The 12,812-nt window shown below is 36.6% G+C and overlaps 1 protein-coding gene across 5 annotated transcripts in view; it reads right to left on the bottom strand.

The window, feature by feature from the left end:
• Window positions 1-113: 113 nt before the first annotated feature.
• The window catches only part of CRYZL1 (crystallin zeta like 1), a 33,292-nt gene continuing 20,593 nt past the window's right edge, over window positions 114-12,812 (bottom strand). The window contains exons 7-13 of one of the 5 annotated variants that reach the window (XM_088793840.1): window positions 9,960-10,093; window positions 8,550-8,661; window positions 5,364-5,462; window positions 4,093-4,214; window positions 3,199-3,304; window positions 961-1,006; window positions 114-337 (exon numbers count right to left, since the gene is read on the bottom strand). In XM_088793840.1, the coding sequence (XP_088649966.1) occupies window positions 259-337; window positions 961-1,006; window positions 3,199-3,304; window positions 4,093-4,214; window positions 5,364-5,462; window positions 8,550-8,661; window positions 9,960-10,093 (698 nt within the window). In that variant the 3' untranslated portion in view covers window positions 114-258. Of the gene's footprint in view, window positions 454-960; window positions 1,011-1,875; window positions 2,996-3,198; window positions 3,305-4,092; window positions 4,215-5,363; window positions 5,463-8,549; window positions 8,662-9,959; window positions 10,094-12,812 lie in introns of all 5 variants that reach the window. The other 4 variants (XM_088793842.1, XM_088793841.1, XM_019730234.3 and 1 more) reach the window with 4 other exon arrangements.

Genomic DNA, 12,812 nt, shown 5'->3' with positions numbered 1-12,812 from the left:
GACATACCAAAAGACTAACAGCTTTATCAACAGCGTGGCTTTTGCTGAAAGCAGTTTTCTTCATGGAAAAAAATTAATAACGGAGGAAAGTACATAAAAACAATAACGAAAAAGACTTTCAGAATATTCCCTTTAGATGTTATAGAACGGTCTTGGCCGTTTGTACAGTAATTTTTCAAATACTTTCTAAATACTTGAAATAACGCTGAACATCTTGTCTCAGCAGGAAATCATGCTTTAAACTGGAACAACTTGCTTTTATCTTCCTTGACTTTTCTGAACAATTTCCAAGAAAACTCTGGCTTCAAAAACTGGAATGGATTCATCCAACTGAGCTCTGAGAAAGAACAAAATTAAAATTGAACAACTTGCTTTTTTCTTCCTTGATTTTTCTGAACAACTTCCATAGAAACTTTTGCTTCATATAGTGGAATGGGTTCATCCAACTGAGGCCTGAAGAAGAATGAAATTATTAGTTGAGTAGAGGACATAGAATCGTAGGTAGTTGACAACTGCTAGGGTTCAACTGTATTACTTTAAATAATACAAAGTTGTCTATTAGATTTTCTAAAGTGATTATATTTTGAAGGCGAAAATATCTAATGTACTCACTCCCTCTTTTTTGGTAAGCAGATCCAACTTTAAAAAAATGTACTTTTTGTTCTCAAGCTATGGGTTATTTCAAGTTGCTTTGGGAGGGGTGATGAAAGATGCAAAGGGTGAGGTATGGTACAGAATGGAGTAAGGAAAACTCAGGAGCTACTTCTCTCTTAGGGAATACTTACTGGTTTGTCACAAGATACCCTTTGAGAAACATTAAGGAACAGCTCTTTATCTAACCCAAATAATAAAATGTAGAGGCAATAGGTGTTCTGTGAAAGCTGAAACAAAAATAGAAATGCCTGCCTTACCTCCTTGAGAACAGAAAAATAAACAAGATCATTTGGTTACTTAGCGTACCTAAAAACACCAATCGATAACTTCTCCATCACATCTTTTAAGATACGTAGCTGAAAGGATGGTTAAGGTGGCAATGTAAAAGATAAAAGGATTAAACAAAACCACTCAGAAGGTGCCAGACAGGCCACTTGTTTTTTCTTTATGTTTAGCAATCTCAGAAATTCAAAATTTTATGTTACAGAAATTCTGTAAGCTGTCAAATTTATCTCTAAAAAGGGGATATGGGGAACTGTGGGAGGTGGTAACATAATAGAGCCCAAACTTGAAAGAGCAAGTGATGAAAGAAGCAAGCCTAATGCCTGTCCTAAGGAATGCCTAGTGTTATCCCAAATGGATGATAATGGGATGGTGTGAGGTTTTTTCACTTTAGCACTACCTATGCTATTTTCAGTTAAAAACAATTTCAGCACGTACCTCTCTTACTTTAAGTGCACATTTATTTATTAAATGGCTATAGACATAAAAATTTGTGTGCAGGAAAGTTAAACTGTGTGGTATGTCACCAAGAGAACCATAAAACTAAAATTTTTTAAAAATCTAGTCATTAATTGAAATTAGAATTGAGAGCCTATGTAATTGCTAGTACTGGAGAATTATTTATTCTCACAATTGGGAGAACTGTTAAATCACAAGCAGCAACTGGCTCAATGTGTGACCTGACGCAAGGGGGTTTGCACAAGTGAGGGTGAAAGTCTTACTTAGGACTTTAGAAAATGTAAATTAGAAAATATGAACATAAGACATTTTAAATATTTTTAAAAAGGACCTAACGAATACTGATTCACTTATTCATACTGTAAATTCTTTTTACTTTTGTTAATGAAATTGCCAACAGTATATTTAAGTGTGTGTGTGTGTGTGTGTGTGTGTGTGTGATTTCTGAAAATTTAACATCATTTCATATAAACATGTCACCTTTCAACATGGTCCAAGAGTTTGTCAAACAGGTTAAAAACATCTTCTGGGGGGGAAGGGAGGATGGTTGAGAGAATTAAGTTAAGCAACATAGGCAAAGCAGCCCAACTTAGCTTCTGCCATGTAAGATTCAAAACATGCTGTTACTTTTAAAACACTGTATTCTCTCTTGCTAACATCCCATGATATTCTTGATAATTACAATGATATTGGACATTTAAGTTGCTTTAAACTGAAATTTAAAACAAATTCTTCTAGAAAGTTGAGAATTAATTTTATTTTCTAAATTTAATAGGAAAGTATTTAATCAGAAATACTTTAATCTCGTCCACTCACTACATTAAAGGGATTTTTCTGGTTTTTGAAATGTACTCTTTAAAGCTCAACATACACAGTATATTAATGAAATACTTGTGAAGGCTCTGCATCAAGTCTGTCATTGCTCCTGGAAGAGACTGGCCTTATACATATCACTCCTATCTAACTACACATTTAACAAAAGTAAAAGTAAGACATTCAGTGGCGACAAGTGTAAGGTCATGCAAGTCTCTTTCTTTACGTACAAGTACACTCTATTATGTGATGAGAACTTATTTTTTTATCCAGTATGTTAAAAATTTTACCAATGGCAGCTGCCTTCAGAACAGCCATCTTAGAAATAAAAGTTTTATTTTTAAGTTGACCTTGTTCTGAAGTTTGGAGCTTTCTTAAGAAAACTTTTCAGTACTTTTACCAAAACTGGAATGATTTGGCTTCCTTTACCAGATTTGTCTCTGAATGACTTCCATTAAAAAAAATAAATCAAACTCATCTTTATTTCATGAAGATTTCCTAGCAGTGATATTCTTAAAAATGCCCCACAAACTCTTTAATTTAGATAAAAGTTTTCTGAAAGGTTTTCCACAAGGGCACCATTGTAAGAGTATGAAAGCAGCTTCTCGAGGTGACGTGTCATTTCCAGAATGCCAGGTTAAAAACAAAACAAAATCTTCCACGTAACTTATGGTTTAGCTCCCATTCAGAAACGAGCAAGACTGCCTGGGTGTGATTCCTGTCCTGGCACTTGCTAGCTGCGTCCTTGGGAATGCATTATTGATCTATTCTGCTTCAGTTCCTTCACCTGTGAAACAGGGATAATAACAATACTTACACCTCATAGGGTGGTTTTAATGTTTAAATAAATTAATACCTACAAAGGAACGTTGTTCAGCATGCTTAATGAAAGTTAGCTGCTGTTATTATTGCCATTATTAAAGGACATAATGATGACAGCACAGGGTAAATTTCAAGCCAGACACCCGAGTCCGTAGAAAAAAAGGATATAAAGATATTTTCCTTGCTGTACATTTGACAAATTCCAAACTTCATCGTTCAGGAAAGCCACCGTTGCTCCCTTGAGGAAAAGGCAGTAGCTGTCGGGAGGATCCAACTTGGACAGAATGCACAAAGACTGATCAGTTACTGAGTTTAACAGCAGAAAGGTGACGGGAATCTTAAGCCAGGAAAACTTCTACACAAATTAAATAATAACCACATCACAAACAGCACAGAAACTTTAGTAACTGTACGTAAGCCATGTTTTCTTTTGTACTTCATTGTCCAAAATGATGAAACAGCAAGGTCAGATTCAAGGCCCATGTAGAATCCTGGTGATAGAGCAGTAGAGAGTGTGTGTGTGTGTGTGTGTGATTTCTGGCTGCTACTTACCAGTCATTTTCATGAGGCTGTTGGAAAATCAGAGATGACTGGTGTATGAGAACTATGGTGTTTGCATATCAACCAAGATAAAAATATTTAAGAAATGTAACTTTGGGAGACAATGTGTATATACACAAATATAGTACATTCCAATTTGAATTAGGAAATTGTAGTAATTTTATATAGAAATATTTTGCTAAGTATATGTCAATAATGTTTGTTACTAAGAAAAAGATCCTATTTGAAATACGTATAAATTCAGAAGTCACTACTTCCAAACCACTAGATAAAAGTTAAATGAACTTCTCTATTAGGCACCATTTCAACATTTTGGCCAACATGTAGCTAACAGTAAAAAAAAAACAAAACACCACAAAAAACAGCTATACTATACAGGGTATAATTTAGAATTTACAACAATTTAGCCACATCTTGCCTCAAAAGACTTAGGCGTTATTCTTTGGTAATTACCCCCTTTTGGTAATAGTAATAGTAATGCTTTACTGTGTCTGATAATACCTGCAGTTTTTCTTCCGTTGTTACCCAATGGCCTCCGACACCAAGCAATGTGATGATATCATGTTTATGTGGTAGTAGTTGTAATTTTACATCTGGTTCATCACCTTTACTATATAATCTCACTTAGAGGGGAACAGTTGAGGGAGAGAGCGAGAGCGAGAGCGAGAGCGAGAGCGAGAGCGAGAGCGAGAGCGAGAGCGAGAGCGAGAGAGAGAGAGAGAGAGAGAGAGAGGAAATATATTTTATAGTCATCTGACAAAAATTTATTCTTCAAACAAGTTCTCTTTGTCCTTTAATGTAGGAATGAAGAAGCATTTTTTCTCAGAAAAAGTCAACACAATGTATTCAGACATCCTAAAATATACTTTTTGCATTAAAACTGGTCATAAAACTTACTCTAGATTTAATTATAAGTGTAATAACTAAAGATAAAAAGTCTATTTTTATTTGAAAACCAGGCAAGGTAATACAAGTAATACTAAGCCTGAGAGTTTTAATCATAACATCGGTAGGTCAATACTGTGGGAAAGGTTGACTTCTGATTAAGGAACTCATAGACTCAAGATAGTCACACTTTGACATAATTATTGATATGTCCACTTGAATAGTTAATGAAGTATACATTCGCTCCACTGAAAGATTTGTTAATTTCAAATCTTGAAAATAATGGTTAAAAAGAAACACATATGATAGCCATATGTAGCTGTCTTCACCTATGATTCTCATGACAAAAAATAAATCTGAACAAAGTATAAATAGAATGCTTTTGCAGGCTTGTGAAACCTATTCTTTAGGTGATATGGCACTACCTAAGTGTGTACAAATTTGGTGTTAGATATTTGTTAAACTACAAAAGTTCACTAAGGTGAAAAACTGAACAACATTCTGTGCGTTTTCCAAATAGAGACTACAGAAGTCAACCATCCAATACAGGGCCATAGGTAGCACAACTGATTGAATAAGCATCTGGCTGAGACTTGAATGAATGTGCATCAGGTGGGAACCATTGAAAAGATGTCTGTAGATTCCTGTAGACATGTTTAAACTCTAATGCTTATACTTTAAAAGGCAAGCATGTTCTCTCTTCCAGACAGTTTACAATGGAAATAAAATGAAGAAGCTCCAATTTAAACAGAAAAAAAACCCCAAAAAACTAAACATCAACTTAATAAATATGCTAAAAATTATTCCCTGGTTATGTATCTTTTTTCTAAAATTCATCTATCACACTAAAAAAATTACGCAGACTATTAATTTAGTGAAGTACCCACCTCCAGCATCCAGGACAATATCTACTCCCAGGCCACCTGTTTCTTCTAAACAGCTTTCAGCAACATGGGCTTTCCCATTAGATAAATCGATCACTCGGGCTGCAAAGGACAGGAAGTCAGGCAATTGTACTGTTCTCTATGTGATCAACACAAACAAATCAGAGGAAAGAAAAAGAAAAGCAAATAAATATCTATTCTCTGAAATGAATTAAGTGGTTCAAACAATTAGTGAATCCAAATTATACTTTTTCTCATCTAACCCAATATTGGTAAAGATCAGTTCACACGAAGGGGCTGGTATAGTCCAATAAAATAAAATATAAGCATTTGTGGATAACGAGTTTCAAGGCTGGTCTGTTGACAACAGAGGATTGTTCTCTATAGCTATAGAACAGGGGTGTCCAAACTGCGGCCCCGAGGGCCAACTGCGGCACGCAATCCATTGTTAATTGGCCTGTAGCAAATTCCAAAAATATATTTAGTTTACTTAAATAAACCAGGTGAGGCAATACGTACTTCACCTCGAGTAAGTGGCCTGGCTGTTTGTGTATTTTACTGCACATGGCCCTTGGTGAAAACCGTTGAAAAAAGTTTGGACACCCCTGCTATAGAATATATTGCCAAGACTGAGAATCTCTCAACCATAGAGGTACACACATCAGTTGAAAGATTAAGCAATGTCTTAAGTATTTTCAGATTGACTAGAGTTTAAAGCTAAAAAGCATGAAATTATATTTGTGCAATATACTTCTCTATTAGAGGCTGTTTTATCCTTTCTCAATCATAGAAATCCCCTTGACTTGTGCCCCAAAACAAAGAAAAATCTTGAAGGAAAAAAAAGCATGATTATTTTTAGCACAGTTAGTGAAAATTAAACTAATTTTAACTGGTTGCTTTAAAGTATTATATCAATAGAATAAGCCAATGAGACAATTAAAATAGAAGTCTCAGAATTGGCAAATGAAGACACATATATATTTCATTTTCGTATCTTTTTTTTTTTTTTTAAAGATTTTATTGGGGGAGGGGAATAGGACTTTATTGGGGAACAGTGTATATTTCCAGGACTTTACTGGGGAACAGTGTGTTTTTTCCCAGGACCCATCAGCTCCAAGTCAAGTTGTTGTCCTTCAATCTAGCTGTAGAGGGCGCAGCCCACCATCCCTTGTGAGAATCGAACTGGCAACCCTGTTGCTCAGAGCTTGCGTTCTAACCAACTGAGCTATCTGACCGCCCCTCATTTTTGTATCTTTTAATGCCTCCTTAAAGAGAATCCTGCTAAGGGCTGGTCAGGTTTATGGTGTAGTCCAATAGTGATCTATGATTGGGGGGGACAGAGATGTGGGGTGGGGAGGACACAAGGGAAAGGGGACTAACGCACCTGCGAAGGGCATGATTAAGTAATAAGAAAACTTTCCCGGGGCTGGCCGGTGGCTCACGCAGTTAGAGCTCCATGCTCCTAACTCCGAAGGCTGCCGGTTCCATTCCCACACGGGCCAGTGGGCTCTCAACCAGAAGGTTGCCAGTTCAACTCCTCGACTCCCGCAAGGGATGGTGGGCAGCGCCCCCTGCAACTAAGATTGAACACGGCACCTTAAGCTGAGCTGCTGCTGAGCTCCCGGATGGCTCAGTTGGTTGGAGCGCGTCCTCTCAACCACAAGGTTGCCGGTTCGACACCCCCAAGGGATGGGGGGCTGCGCCCCCTGCAACTAGCAACAGCAACTGGACCTGGAACTGACCGGCGCCCTCCACAACTAAGACTGAAAGAACAACAACTTGAAGCTGAACGGCACCCTCCACAACTAGGATTGAAAGGACAACTTGACTTGGAAAAAAAAAGGCCTGGAAGTACACACTGTTCCCCAATAAAGTCCTGTTCCCCTTCCCCAATAAAATTAAAAAAAAAAAAAAAAAAAAAAGTAGCCACTTCAAAAAAAAAAAAAAGAAAACTTTCCCTTCAACAATACCATTCATACTTTTTTTTTCTATTTTCAATTTCTTCTTTTTCCTTTTTTTCCCTATATTCCTCCTTCTCCAGCCCCTGCCTTAGCCATCCTTCCATGCCTTGGTTATCTCTGTCAGAAGCGTAATTTAACAATGGAAATAACATGGACTTTAATGCTAGACAGGCCTGGGTTCAAATCCTGTTCCAGCCCTTCTTCTAGCTGTGTATCGTTGAACAAGCTAGTTAGATTCTCGGAGATGCTGTTCCTCAGTTAGGCAACCCAGGGCTGCTGAGGACTTAAAGAGATAACATCCATATTAAGACTCAATAAACATTCCTTTCCTACCTTCCTCCTTTCAATTACACTCGGCTCATACTCTTTTCTCTTCATGTGTTAAACTCCAATGTTAATTCTGTAACTCCATGCTATTAACTTCCATTCCTATATTTCTCCTCTCCTTTTTCATGTTTTCAATCTCTATTTTCTTTCTCCACTCCATATTTGTTGCTGTTCAGATATGTTCAATCTTTTCAAGAGCTCTCTAGTCTTTACCATGCCCATTCATCATAAACTGTATCTGACCTGTGTTTTTGTGTAAGTAGCTCATCTCCCTTCCTAGTATATCACGGAAAATAGACAACTTTAGAGGTGTATCACTGGGTAAAACAGGTTGAGAAACATAAAAAGTAATGCAAAAATATATTGATTTATTGACCAAAACCGAAGAGGCATCAGGTATATCTAAATTGTTTCAAAGTTCATGTAACTTGAACTTGGCTAAGTTGATAACAACAGGGCAAAGAAGAAAAACATTAAAAAATGAAGGTTTAAAAAACAAATAATTAGATAGATGACATGATACTATACATAGAGAACCCTAAGGAATCCCCCCAAATTATTAGAACTGATAAATGAATTCAATAAAGTAGGATAGAAAATGAATATTCAGAAATTGGTTGATTTTTAATACACCAATAATGGACTACCAGTAAGAGAAATTAAGAAAACAATCCCATTTACAACTGCATCAAAAACTTTAAATAAAAAATAAAAAAAATTTAAGTAAAAAACAAAATTAAAACTATCACTTAAGTTAACTTGGACTTAGCACAGATACTAAGTGCATTTTAAAAGTGACTGTCATTTGGGATTTTGTGCTTTGTTTTACGAGCATAATTTTTAAGGTGATGTCCCTTCAAAATTTTATGTCTTAAAGTCTGTGTTGAACAATACTACCCACCTATAGAAGGCCTAAGTCTTTCCAGGTACTGCTTGTCTTCAAGGCTGCACGCTGTTGCAATCACTTTGGCTCCTCTATGGTGTGCTAACTGAATAGCTATTGTACCAAGTGCCTGTGTAGAAAAAATACACAATAGGTTTATAGATATAGGGTGGAGGCCATATCTAATTTACTTGATAGGTTGTTTAACAAAGTGTAACACCTCGGTGCTACTTTAGTAGTGTATTTTCCATTGTTATCTGATAGAAAAATAAAATATGGACAAGTTTAGTAGAATAGAACATTTGAGTAAGTTTCTTCTTCAGAAAGGGTGGTGGGAAAGCTGCATGTACCACATGCTCTCACCCAGTCAGACCAGAGCATATAATTTCAAGGCTGGAGCGCTGCATTCAAAAACATGGCCTTGAAAAGAGAAAAATGGCTTTGCGGGCCTTGTCAGCATCATGATCTAAGCTAATCAGACTATCATACATATGTGAGTCCAGCGACCTCTGTTGGAACATCACAGCACTTCCAAAGCTCCGTCCTTTCCTTTGCTGACTTGTGGGTAAGTTCAGGGAGACACTACTACCCTGATATTGGACATCAGGCTAAGCCACAGCTAAAGACAGTTCTGCCCTTTTTCCAAAGAAAATCAGGGGAAAAGCATTTTCATCAACAGCAAGATAAAAAATAAAAGTGTAAATTCATTCCAAGTTTGTAACATTTTTAGATAATGTTTTTATGTATTTGCTTTTAGTGTCAAACTATTTTTTTTAAAATTAAATTTATTGGGGTGACAATTGTTAGTAAAATTACATAGATTTCAGGTGTACAATTCTGTATTACATCATCTATAAATCCCATTGTGTGTTCATCACCCAGAGTCAGTTCTCCTTCCATCACCATATATTTGATCCCCCTTACCTTCATCTCCCACCCCCCACCCCCCACCCCCTTGTAACCACTAAACTATTGTCTGTGTCTATGGGTTTCTGTTTCTCATTTGTCAAACTATTTTTTTTGATGATACATGTAAGCTGTTTAAATTAGGACATTTTTGATCCTGTGTGATCCACCTATAAATGCAACACTTTATTACAGAAAGTGTAAATGTGTGGGACATGATAAAACATTGGTAGGGAGTTCTAGGGTATGGCTTCAAAGACTTCATGAGCTATTTCAGACGTGTAACGAGGCATGAAAAAATTGCTTGTTTGTTTTTTTAAGGTACTAGCAGATTCAAAGTAAGAATAAACACTAAGTCTTTTATCTCCTATTGATAAAAGTTGCTTATTTTAACAAACTGGGACTTTGGTCAACACATCAGTGAATGAACTATTGGCAAAGAATTACATTAGCAAAAGGGTGGCCCGGTCCCTAAGTTTACTGTGTTTTGGTCTATTTCTGAACAAAACTATTAGCACCTACACTTGCTCCATCCATTATCAGCACTGATTTTCCTGGAGAGAGATGAGAAAGATAATGCAGAGCTGTGTAGGCTCGTACTCCATCCCGAATGGTTCCAGCAGCTTCTGTCCACGTGACTTTTTCTGGCTTGTGAACTATCACATAGAACAAGAGAAAACAATCCGTTAGCAAGTCCTGTTAGTGTCACCATCTGGAGCTACTTCTCTCCATCACCACTCCCACCACGGTCCTGGTCGCAGCCTCTACTCTCATTGTCGCTGACCTACAATGTGGTTTCCCTGCTTCCACTCTGGCCCATGCATAATCCACTCCCCCCAGCAGCCTTGTCTCTCCCACCAGAGGTCACCACCATTGTTTTTGGCTTTTTTAAATTGAGATAAAATTGATATCAGAGGTCACCACCATTCTAACTTAATTTCTTAGTTGCCTTCATTGTTCATCACCAAATATCCTAAACAATATAATTTAGTTTTGCCTGTTTTTGAACTTTATCTAAATGGAATCATACTCATACGCATTCTTTCCTGTCTTGCTTTTTTATGCTCAACATTTAAGACATACCCTTTTTTGTACATGTGGCTGTAGTGCTGTCATTTTTGTTGTTTTATGTCACGCCACTATGTGAAAACACCTTCATTTGGTCATCCATTCTTCAGCTGAGGAACATTTGTGTGGTTCCCAGTTTTCTGCAGTTATAAACAGTGTTGCTAAGCATCCTCTTGTAGACAAGATAGTGTTACACTGGTGCACAAGTTTTCTCCAGGATATTGGCTTAGGAATGGAAATCTGAGGTCCCCGGGTGTATTATTACCTCGACTTCACTATGCATTTCCAAAGTGGCTGTATAACTTCTTTCTCCCGCAGCAGTTCATTAGAGCTCTTGCTGCTGCCAATACCCTGTCAACCCTTGGCATTATTCTACATTTTTACCAATCATGTGGGTATGTAATGGTTTCTTACTGTGATTTTAATTTGCTTTCCCCTCACTACTGATGAAGTTGAGCATCTTTCCATGTTTGTTGGCCAGGTAGAATTCCTTTTGTGAAGTGAGTGTTCAAGTATTTTATCAATTTTTCTATTGTCTTTTTCTTATTCATTACAGAATTTTTAATATATTCTAAATGAGTCACTTGCTTATGTGTTATAAATATTATTTTCAATTTTATGGTTTCTTTTCAGTCTTTTCAACAGTATTGTTGAAAAACAGAACCATCAGAATGATATTTTAAAAACATAAACATCTTAACACTTTGATACTTAAAATTTGTCAACGGCTTTCCGCTGCATTTGGAACAAAATGCAAACTCCTAATATACTTGTAGTTTAAAGAGCCCTATTGATCTGACCATCAAGTGGCTCCTTATAATATTTAATTATTCAATTTTAATTTTGTTTTTATGTTGTATACTGATTGTGATCTTTTCACAGTATAAACAATCCTCACTTAACCTAAAGTCAATTTTATAACACTTTTCATAGTCTTTACCAGTGTTTTCAAATAACTTTCCTCTAATGGCGATACTCGGGTGGTGCAGCACCAGTCAGCATTACCTTTACGATCTAACTAGTGCCATCTAGTGGGGAAGCGCAGCATCCACGCATACGTATTGAAAATGTTATGATCAAGGCATTAAAATAGTACAACATACTAAGCAGGGGAATTACAATCATGATCAGCATAATGACGTTTGTCAACAATGGATCACAAATAATCCCATAAGATTATAATGGAGCTGAAAAATTCCTATTGCTTAGTGAGTGACCTTGTAGCCACCCTAACGTCTTACAAAACGCATTACTCACCTGTTTGTGGTGATGCTGGTGTAAACAAACCTACTGCACTGCCAGTGACATAAAAGTATAGCACGTCCAATAATGTACAATACATAATATTGAATCATGATAATAAAAACTGTTACTGGTTTATGTACTTACTATACTCTATTATTTTAGAGTGTCCTCTTGCTACTTATAAAGAAAAGTTCGCTCTAAAATAGTACGCTGTTATGCGGGCCGCAGCCTCACACATCTTGCGTTTACCACCTCTTGAGTGCATCACTTTCTCTTGTGCTTGATTTAATCTCGTGTTGTTTTGTACAGTAATAGGCTGTATAGGCTTATAACCTACGAACAATAGACTGTACTGTCTAGCCTACGTGTGTAGTAGGCTATGCCACTAGGCTTGTGTAAGTGCACTCTATGATGTTCACACAAAAACAAAATTGCCTAACACATTTCTCAGAAAGTATCCCCTTCATTAAGTGACGTATGACTGAGGTCATATATCTAATAAGTTTGAATGTCTGACTCTAAAGCACATCTACTCTATTTGGGCAGGCTTAATTTACCCACAATTTATTTAGAGTGTTTTGGGAACATGTTCCATCATAAGAACTGGGACTACCTACATTTTTATTTAAAAAAAAAAATCAAACAAGCATTTTTTATAAGAACTAATGAAATAAGTAAAAGAGAGTCATGTATGGATCAGTAATAACAGTGCGTAAGAATCCAATAATTATCATTTCAGTTCGTCGACCCTATGTCCAAAGGAATAATGCTGAAAATGTGTGCTAAAGTTTGAATGAAACATAAAATTATTTTTAAGTTTGACAGAATGCCTTGAGAACTGAAAGCACAAAAGAACTGGAAGAATTACGCAATTTTTAACTCTGTCCTAATGTTCTGCAATTAAGGATAGAGTCTTACTGATCAATAAGACAGTTTTGGGGGGAGTCGTTTGGAACCCAGCTATTTGGTTTTAGGGAAAGAACAGACTTCTCTGAAGGTGACTGAGTGCTGAGCTTTCATTAAAACAACAACAAAAAAATCACCAAAGAATTAATACGAACT

Source organism: Rhinolophus sinicus, chromosome 17 (genome assembly GCF_057876585.1).
Source record: "Rhinolophus sinicus isolate RSI-liver-muscle chromosome 17, RSI-T2T, whole genome shotgun sequence".
Taxonomy (NCBI): domain Eukaryota; kingdom Metazoa; phylum Chordata; class Mammalia; order Chiroptera; family Rhinolophidae; genus Rhinolophus; species Rhinolophus sinicus.
Note: the sequence above shows the minus strand (reverse complement) of the source record. Positions and strands in the feature narration are given on the sequence as shown.